Source organism: Pagrus major, chromosome 8 (genome assembly GCF_040436345.1).
Source record: "Pagrus major chromosome 8, Pma_NU_1.0".
NCBI lineage: Eukaryota > Metazoa > Chordata > Actinopteri > Spariformes > Sparidae > Pagrus > Pagrus major.
The window spans coordinates 7051671-7061663 of record NC_133222.1 but is presented as its reverse complement, the minus strand read 5'-3'; the positions used below and the strand labels follow the sequence as shown (position 1 = coordinate 7061663).

The 9993-nt window shown below is 43.3% G+C and overlaps 1 protein-coding gene across 3 annotated transcripts; it reads left to right on the top strand.

Annotated features, from left to right (window-relative positions):
* Positions 1-550: 550 nt before the first annotated feature.
* Positions 551-9564, top strand: LOC141001156 (putative adenosylhomocysteinase 3). 3 transcript variants are annotated; one of them, XM_073472141.1, is made up of 16 exons: positions 551-844; positions 5199-5310; positions 5719-5856; positions 5963-6063; positions 6637-6739; positions 6829-6923; positions 7379-7485; positions 7576-7692; positions 7769-7832; positions 7914-8002; positions 8137-8207; positions 8296-8390; positions 8488-8586; positions 9079-9147; positions 9272-9350; positions 9440-9564. In XM_073472141.1, the coding sequence occupies exons 1-16, from the start codon at positions 551-553 to the stop codon at positions 9562-9564; spliced, it is 1758 nt and encodes a 585-aa protein (XP_073328242.1). The 3 variants fall into 3 exon arrangements, with proteins under 3 accessions (XP_073328242.1, XP_073328245.1, XP_073328244.1); XM_073472144.1 differs by lacking the exon at positions 551-844 and adding an exon at positions 2688-2708; XM_073472143.1 differs by lacking the exon at positions 551-844 and adding an exon at positions 2688-2762.
* The last annotated feature ends 429 nt before the right edge of the window (positions 9565-9993 follow it).

The window sequence follows — 9993 nt, the reverse complement described above, 5'->3', positions numbered from 1 at the left end:
AGGTTGTCGGTCACCATGGGGCCACTATTGATGCTGGTGGGGTTTAGTGTAAACATGCCTGTTTGTTTATTATGTAACTGTTTGCGTTGCACTCATGATTTTGTGCTCAATGTGATACGAGCCAGTGTTATCAGAGACAACACAAAAGTGGCTCCGCGAGTCCGGATGCCTGAGGTCTCGAGTATAAGAGCTTCTTTTTAACATACACGGGGGTCCTTTCTGGTACAAAAGACTGTACGAGGGCATGTTGACATCTACCTACATGGCATTTAAAGTGAGATACATTCCTACATTTCCAGGTTACATTCCCCTCTATGAAAGAGCAGCGCTCACATCAGTGTTGACCCTGTAAACACTGCATCCTGGACTAATTATCTACTTTACATTTAGTCAAAGTAACCCAAGAGCTGCTGCTGTTTAGTGTAAACAGACGCTTGCAAAAGGAAATAAGATGTATGTGGGCAGGGTACGGCTGGGCCGCCACCTGGTCTCCTGTTGGGTCACCTGAGCAGGAATCTAATTCACTTCATTACTGGCTGCCAGGGGAGTCATGTCGGAGGAAAAGGACCAGACAGGATCCTCCTGGGAGGACCTGCCACTACCTGATGAGTATCCTGAGCCACATATGGAGGTCAGAGCTGCGCTGAACGGAGAGGAAAAGGAGGATGCGTCTGCTGCCACCACAGAGGAAGGGGTCCAAGATCAGTCAGTAAAATGCAGCCCCAACCTGTTGCAGATGTTAAAGGCAGCTGAGAGCAGGTGGACACCTCAGGGCCAGCACAGAGATGGGGAAGAGGAGTGCGAGACGGGAGAGCAAGTGACTGAAGCTCGGAAGACTGACATGGTGAGCAAGGACACTGATCAAGACGTTTTATGTAAAGCATGAATCATTTTCCACAGGAGGTGTGAAGCTGCATATACTCAGGCTGTTAATGATTTGGGTTGCAATGTGCTGCCTGGATGAATGTTTGACCAGCACCCTCACACATATTACATTCACATGCAACCATTTTGTCTCTTTTGAAAAACTGGACGGACTTAAAGGGGAAATGCGCTGATTTTATATAGTCTAGTCAAAGCTGCATGCAATCTGGTAAATTTCTCACTCAGTGGCTAAGTTGCATTGTGGGTAATGAAGGCGCCCACTTTTAAAAAGGAGGAAGAATGCGTGGAATAAAAATGGCAATGTCTCTGGTTCTGATCATTTGTTTATAAACTGTCCATAATGAGTCCAACATAGGTGTGCGATAGTAGACCAGTGGACTGCTTTTCAACACCTGATGCCAACATTACCCACAATGCAACTTAGCCAATGAGTGACATCATTGGATCATAATGCTTGCAGCTTCCTCTCAAGCAAAAAAAAAGTTTTTTTTACTAGTTTTTTCACGATTGCAGTCGACCTGTAAACACACTTTCATGTGTAAAATTGGTGGAGTCACCCTTTAAGTCTGCTTACAGATCTTGGAGATTATTGCTGCAAATGAAAAACAACAAAAGAAACTTGTGTAAAGCTTGAAGACTACAAGTTTTATCTGGAGGTGAGAAGCTGGAAAGAAGCGAGCTTACCTGACCTCCTCACCTCAGCTTGAAGCTATCTTGAGGCTACATTAGTCACAACCACCAGCATTACCCACCTGCACCTCCGCCCTTTGTGGATAGTGCAGGCACCAGGAAGAAGAACGCGTGGAATATAAAGAACCGTATTTCTGGTTCTGCTTGATCTTTCTTTGGATGTATTGTGTGTCCGACAATTTTATAGGCGTACAATTGTAAAGGTTGAAACAGAAACTCTAGCGCTTTATATTTGTACATCCACAGAGTTGGAAGACATGTAAGACACATTTTAAAAAAAGAAATGTTTAAAATCAAAGCAGCAGGGACTGAAATATCTTGACTGTTAAGGACACTGAATCCTTACATTTCCCATAATGCAGCTGCATAGCATCTTTATTAGACCTTCGCTGGCTGTTAAACGCCACCACGGTGCGAAACCCAGAATATCTGTTATGAAAGTGAGATTACACTGATGACTTTAAAAAACTCCCCTAGGAGTTAAAACACAGCTGTTTGCAGGTTGTGTGGTACCTTCCAGGACATGTACTGTACATGTATCAGGATGTGTAAAATTTTGTGGAACGGCCCCTTTAAGAGTCTTTTAATACCCTTGCTGAGCTGCTTTAGTCACTTAGTGGACAGAAAACAATGACAGTATACAGTCCAGCTCGATTGTCTGATTTACTTGAGGAAAACTAAGCTGCCGTCTGTCCCTGAATGCAACGACAAAGCTTGTGTTTTTTCACTTTGCTGCTTCTTCTATCGCAACAGCTGCTCTCTTCTTTCTCTCCTTTCTGTCATGAATGTACAGCATGTTCATGTACGTGCATCTCTTTACTGTCTGTTTAATGTATACCCCGAGAGCAGAGTGCACTTGACTGTACACGCATTCATCCGTCGCCTCCAGTAACACTCGCCTTCCTCACAGCTCTTCTTTCTTCCCGTCATCTCTAACCTGTTCTTCCCCTCTGTGAGCCTCACAAAGACTCCATTTGTTTCCACCTTCTTCTTCTCCACCTGTCACCTGTGTGCGTGGAGGCGAAGGTGTGGCATAAAGCGTCACTCTGTGTACTCTGCTCAGCATCAGCTCACAGCTCTGCAGAGTCACTGTGGTCAGCGTGAGAGCCAGCATGAAGAAAGTGTACAGTCTAGTGAACATTACTAAAGCCAAGGACCAGGAGGCCGTGCAGTCCATCTGCATCAAGGTATCAGTGCTTTTTGTGTTTGGAGACGTTTTCTTCTGGAGGTCGGTGAGTCAGGCCTTCATGTTGAATTAGCTAGAGCTCAGCATAATGTTGTTTTTTAAGCACAACCAAGAATTTCCTTGGTTTTATTGATCCCAAGGACAGAGAAGAACATTTTCAAAAGGTAATTAGGAATTCAGGCTACAAATCAAAGCACGACTGGTTTCCCAAGGAGATGCATTTTACACATTAATGCCCACGGTCACTCTAATTAAGATGATTATTGGCTTTCATTGTTTTTTTAACAACAGCTGAGCTCAAACCTATTTTCTGACCCCTGCGTGAGAACATTAAGTTAACTTTCACACTGCTCCAGGTCACAGCTTAATGTTTCTCTGTGTTAAACATTAAGCAGCTGCTTGAGTAAGAGTCTCCTTATTCAAACATTTATATACATTTGTATTTGTATTCAATCATTATTGAGAACAAAAACAGAGTTTAACATGACCAGTCGGTCTTTAAACGGGCATAAGTGCTCAAGAAAGTGGGTGTGAATATAATTTTTTACTTATTTGTCTTAAATCAGTCCAATACAGAATAAATGTTGGCAAAGTACATGTCTGCAAAACCACAAATAGTTAAAACTTCATGTTTCTTTTGGTTTCATTTTCTATTCTATTTCTTATGCTTTGGTTTGGTTTGGGCACAAAATCACTTGGTTAGGGTTAGAGATAACATCATGTTTTGGCATAAAATAACTGTTTGTTCGTCCGAGGTCTTGTTAAAACAACACGGTTTTGTTGCCACAAAAATGGCTGGAGATTGTCCCGAGGTCCCTTTAAAAATATCCAGTGTTGTCACGCTTACGAATGTTTAAACGCTGTCTCAAACTGCAGACAGTGGCTTGGCAGCCTTCCGCCGCCTTTGTCTCCTGATATGTAAGTTATTTAGTCAACGTGTAATGTAAACGTGTGATATGACACGTTTTGTGCAAATGTCAACATGAAAAACTCTACAGGCTAACAGTTTTTTTTTTATCCTGGCTGCTTAAATTCAGGATTTGTTATTTCAGATTAAATGTTACCATCTTTTTAGTGATTAAAAGAAGGATTCTCAATAATGATGTTTGATTGTTGTATCCTACATCCTTTGCTAGTGTTCCTGATAAGAAAATAAGACGTCCTAAGGGTAATTCTATATCTAAACATTATTTAATCTCATGTTCGATGTTGCTTTTTGCATTTTTAGATAGTCTACAGTGTGTAGTTGTCAAGAAATGAACGAGAAGAGCATCACACTCATTTTTCATGTCTATATAATATTAAAAAAACTCAAATCTTATCAGCTTGTTGTGTTAGTTTAAGTGTTTTTCTTAATTTGTTTTCATGGGTTTTTGGTTCTTGTTTACACATCTATCATCCATGAAATTTATAATGAGAGCTGTGTGGAAATGTTTATTTACTATGGAACGTACAAATTTTGTGGTGTGACTAAAAAAAAACAATAATAATAACGGAAAATCAGAGGAAAGAGAGCTGAGAGACCCCCACAGAGATTGTCATTACAATCGTTCATGAGCAATCTCAGGTTTAATTGCTCCTAACGAGGATTTGGGGACTTTGATTAGCAGCATGACAGACTCCTCTCGTAAATCCTTATTGATAATTCAGCCTTTCCCCAATGCAACATGATTAGTTATGATGACTAGAGGACCTGTCAGTTTAAAATGAAGGCTCTTTGTTTGTGATAGTCACATGGAAATGTATAAATCTGCATTTTAATTTGCATGAAAAACAAAAAAGCATCATAGGTCTCCTTTAATATTTGAGCCAGCAGTGTGTGTATTTATGTAACAGTATAATAGACTTGCAGTATACTGTAGTTTCATATTTAATTCCTTTCCCTCTGCAGTGATCTCATTAAACCTGGTAACACTGTATTGTTTGGAGGAGGGGTCAGTGTGGGGGTGTGTCTGCGTCGGTGGGTGTGTACACGCTGTCTGCCCACATGGGTAAGAAAAAGAACAAAAGCAGGAGATTGTAGTAGGAAGGAAATAAGCCTTCAGTTGAGCCTGCAGGGTTTTTTTTTTTTTGTTTTGTTTTTTTGGAGCTGGACTCGAGGCACAGGCAGCAGAGTCAGGCGAGCAGCCAGGGAGCAGACATGGCCAAGTGGGACTCCTGTGGCAGCAGCCCAGCCTTCACAGAGCCACACTGGATGGTGAGACGGAGGCAGATACAGGGATGAGTCAGGAGAAGAGGAGGAGATGCGTGCGATAGCGACAGGCTCTGAGACATGAAAATCTGCCCTGAAGGGTGGTGCTCATGTGCACTTTTATCTGTTATAACTGCATGAAGTTGATGAGACTTTATGCTCGTGACCAGCAGCAAAGCAACAACAACTAAAACTACAACTTTTCTCTTTCTAACTCTTTATTTTTGTCTTTTTTTGGCTCCACAGCAAATACAGCTCACCGACCAGAAGCAAGAATTCAACAAACGTCCCACCAAGACCGGTCGTCGCTCTCTGTCTCACTCCATCTCACAGTCCTCTACAGACAGCTACAGTTCAGGTATGGAAACATGAAAACACACACGCATACCTTCTTAAGTCTGATCACATGTCTTTGATATATACACTGAGCTAATTCTGAGCCCGGCAGCACGAGAACTACAGGCCCCCGAGGATTAGCCTCGGCGCTTTCTGCCTCAGCTGAACCTTAATTAAAAGGAAAAGTCCTCTGAAGACTTAAGTCTCTTTAATTTGGTCCTAATCGGCTCTTTATGCCTTTCTCCAACATGTCAATCACTGTCAGAGTTTGTAGAGACTTCAAAGGCTCAGAGAAAAGAGTTACCAAGCTTGAGTCTGATTTCTGAAACAACAGAAACAACTTATACCTTAATAAGTATGTCTGCTTTTGGACATGACATCATATCAGCTGATAATGTTCACACATGATGCCTCATTTCCTGTGTTGTAGTGGGCAGTGACAGCTCAGAGGATGAGTCTTCTCCCAGAGACAAGGCTCAGAAGAGCTCCAAGGGCTTCTCTGACTTCTGCATCAAAAACATCAAACAGGCCGATTTTGGACGCAGAGAAATAGAGATCGCACAGCAAGGTAAAGACAAAGAGTCGTCAAACCACCGAGTGATGATGAGAAAATAAATATCACTTATATACACTGGAGCACCCATCCAGTTCATGATCGGTCTGTGATGTTTCAGAGATGCCAGCTCTGATGGTCCTGAGGAAACGAGCCGGTGGGGAGAAACCTCTGGCCCGAGCCAAAGTGTTGGGCTGCACACACATCACTGCACAGACAGCGGTCAGTTCAACACACACACACACACACACACACACACACACACACACACACACACACACACACACACACACACACACACACAAACATCTGAGTGTCATGTTATCCATATTACCCAAAGTATGATACCCATATCATACTTTGGGTGTCTACTAGCTAGTGTTCACAAGCTTTAAAGGTGCAGTATGTAAGAATAAGCCAAAATTCAAAAGAATGAGGGGCCACATATCACCAGAGGGCCACTAACTGCTGCTAACTGTAGCCACCGTATTTTATCCCTGTTTTATATGAAAATTGTTTTATATGAAAATTCTTACATATTATACGCTTCATATTCTTTAATATTCAAAGAATTTCATTTCTTTACGGTCTATTGTTGCAGCACCTCTATTCATCCTCTGTCTGAACTCTCTGTTAGTGCCTGTCTATTTAAGGGGCTCCCCTTAAAGAGAGGGTTATTACTTGTATCGCAACTAGACATGTTTCATTATCAAGAAAGACAGGAAATCTCACTTTCTACAATGCGCGACCTATAAAAAGACAGACGGTGAAGGTGTTTTTTGCGCTCTGTTGCAGGTGTTGATTGAAACTCTCATCGTGTTGGGGGCTCAGTGTCGCTGGGCGGCCTGTAACATCTTCTCCACCCAGAACGCTGTGGCTGCTGCTCTGGCTGAGCGAGGTACGACCGGCTGTGTAAACCTGACTCATCTGGTGTTTTTTTTACTTGCTCAATTTCTCTTCTAAGTATCGCCCGCTCTATATCTCAAGGAATCCCAGTGTTTGCATGGAGAGGAGAATCAGAGGACGACTTCTGGTGGTGTATTGACAAATGTGCCGGCGGGAACACCTGGCAGCCCAACATGGTACTGTGTGCAAACACTCATATTGTCACAAAATGCCAATTTCTACATAATGTTGCTTTAAAGGTCCCATAATATGTTCATTTTCAGGTCAATATTTTTATTTTGGGTGCCTATAAACATTATTTTTCTCATATTCTCCATACCTGTGGGACCTCTATTCGCCTTCTGACTGAACGCTTCATCGTAGCGCCTGTCTCTTTAAGGTCCCCCTCCCAAAAAGCCCAGTCTGCTCTGATTGGTCGGCTCTCACAGGCCTGAGCAGGCACTGCCCACTGTGTTTTAACATCACGGCTTGTTTAAAGGCAAAATTTCTGAATATGGGCCTTTCTACGCATTTCTCTGTGGATTGAGCATTTCGATACTTTCATCAAAAAAAGACAGGACATCTCACTTTTTACAATCAGGGACCTTTAATGACTTTTGGAGGGTTTAGCTTGTTTTTCCACTCTTGTCAGATTCTGGATGACGGAGGCGACCTGACCCACTGGATCTACAAGAAGCACCCGAGCCTGTTCAAGAGGCTCAAAGGCATCGTGGAGGAGAGTGTTACAGGCATCTATCGGTTAGTTTCACACAGAACTAGATCGACGTTCCTACGAGTTCACAAAGTCGTTCTCCAGCTCACATGTGTGTGTCTCCGCCTGTGTTTCAGGTTGTACCAGCTGTCAAAGGCAGGCAAGCTGTGCGTCCCTGCCATGAACGTCAACGACTCGGTGACCAAGCAGAAGTTTGACAACCTCTACTGCTGCAAGGAGTCCATACTGGACGGGTAATTAACTAACAAGTGAAGCCACTGCTGCAGCACAGAACAACAGTCTGACTGTGTTGAACTCTCCTCTTTCAAGGTTGAAGCGGACCACTGACGTCATGTTTGGAGGGAAACAGGTGGTGGTGTGCGGATATGGTGAGGTCAGTACGAAGAGGAATTTCCGTATAAAAGAACGATGACATCTCAGCAGCTCTGCCAACCTCTTTTCTCTCTTCTTGCAGGTCGGCAAAGGTTGCTGTGCTGCCCTGAAAGCGTTGGGTGCTGTCGTATACATCACAGAAGTGGATCCCATCTGTGCCCTTCAGGCCTGGTATGAATGCAGGAAGCTTTTATCAGCACGGATGTGAAGTGTGCTTCACTCTGTCAGGCACGCTGCAGCAAAACATCATGAATTATTGCTTAAAAAAGAAAACAAAACGCTGTTCTCTCCTCCTCTCCTCTCAGCATGGACGGCTTCAGAGTGATTAAACTGAGTGAAGTGGTCAGACAGGTAGACATGGTCGTCACCTGCACAGGTAACTGCTGTCCTCTGCTATAAGCTCTAATTAAAAATATCAATACAACAATAAGATCGTGTTTAACTTCATCTCTGTTTCTCTGCAGGCAATAAGAACGTGGTGGTGAGGGAACATCTGGACAGAATGAAGAACGGCTGCATCGTCTGCAACATGGGGCACTCCAGCACCGAGATAGACCTGGTGTGAACATAGACTAGAGTTTGTGCATGTGTTTATGCGTGTATAAACCTGTGTGCTTCCTTATTGTCAGTGTAAAACATGGACTCTTCCTTCTCAGGCGAGCCTGCGGACTGCGGAGCTGAGGTGGGAGCGCGTGAGGCCTCAGGTGGACCATGTGATCTGGCCGGATGGGAAGAGAATCGTCCTGCTCGCTGAGGTGGTGATACTTTAATTATCATACACCCACACCGAGGGATAATGTACAGAAACCAATTTATTGTGAAGTATATCCCCCACAGTGCGCTCTGAACTGGGCTCCTGCTGCACATTATGCTATGCTTCCCTGCTTCTCCACACAGGAGGGGAGCTGATGGTCATCTACTGCAGGTCATACACCGATTAGGGATAAGTTCCTCATACAACCCCACATCAAAAGACCCAAACTATCACTTTAAACCTTCACATAGCACTACCTGAGTCTTATAGCTCTACATATGCACGTCTGATCCAAGATAAGTCGACCACCAGGAGCACCTTTACCTGATCATTGTTATGGGATCTAGCAGTGCAGCATAGAGACATAGAGAGGGAGACTTGAGGATTATTTTTTACATAATTATTTGAGATAATACGCTTTCCTTTACATGTCTTTAGGTTATTATCAGTGGCTGCTGTCACATCACAGTATGTTTTTTTGATGCTCTCTCAGGGTCGTTTGCTGAACCTGAGCTGCTCCACGGTGCCGTCGCTCGTCCTCTCCATCACTGCTACAACTCAGGTCAGATCATATGTTTCATGTTATTAACTTACAGAGTTTTAGTTAGCAAAATACAGGCACTTTGAGACTGGTGTTAGCCACCTGTAGTTGTATTAACAGAGACTTTCACTGTACTGTTTGTCAGGCGATGGCACTCATAGAGCTGTACAGCGCTCCAGAGGGACGATACAAACAGGACGTCTACCTGCTGCCAAAGAAGATGGGCAAGTCCTCAGCTTATATATCCTGAAACAGTCACACCTTTCTTGTGTTTCAGGAGTGATTAACTGATATGTATGTTTTGTACTTTCAGATGAGTTTGTGGCCAGTCTTCACCTGCTGACCTTTGACACTCACCTCACAGAGCTGACTGACGAACAGGCCAAGTACCTGGGCATCAGCAAACACGGGCCCTTCAAACCCAACTACTACAGGTGAGGATGAGTGTGCTGTTTCTTACACACAAAACAACACATATGGTTTATTTTTTATTTGTATCTAACAGAAACAATTTTTCATATAGGTATTAACCTTCAGGAGATAAAGCCAAAGCTCTTCAGGCGTGCTCTTACGGATTTCACATCCTGCAGACTCTGACGCCCTCTACAGTCTGAACCGTGTTCAGTTTCATGGAGAGACGGTGGGTCAGGACGTCAGCTCGCTTTGTCTCTGCGCCGTTGCATCTGTTTCATGTGTTGTTTCCTTGTCACAGTATCCAGAATGTAATCATAGTGACTTCTGATTTAAAGTGAAACACAAAGTGCTGAATGGGAGCTGAAATAAATAACAATATAATGTATTAATTGGAGCAGCAATCAGTGATATATACTGTATTTAACTGTGGATTATAAATTAACATCTCAAGTG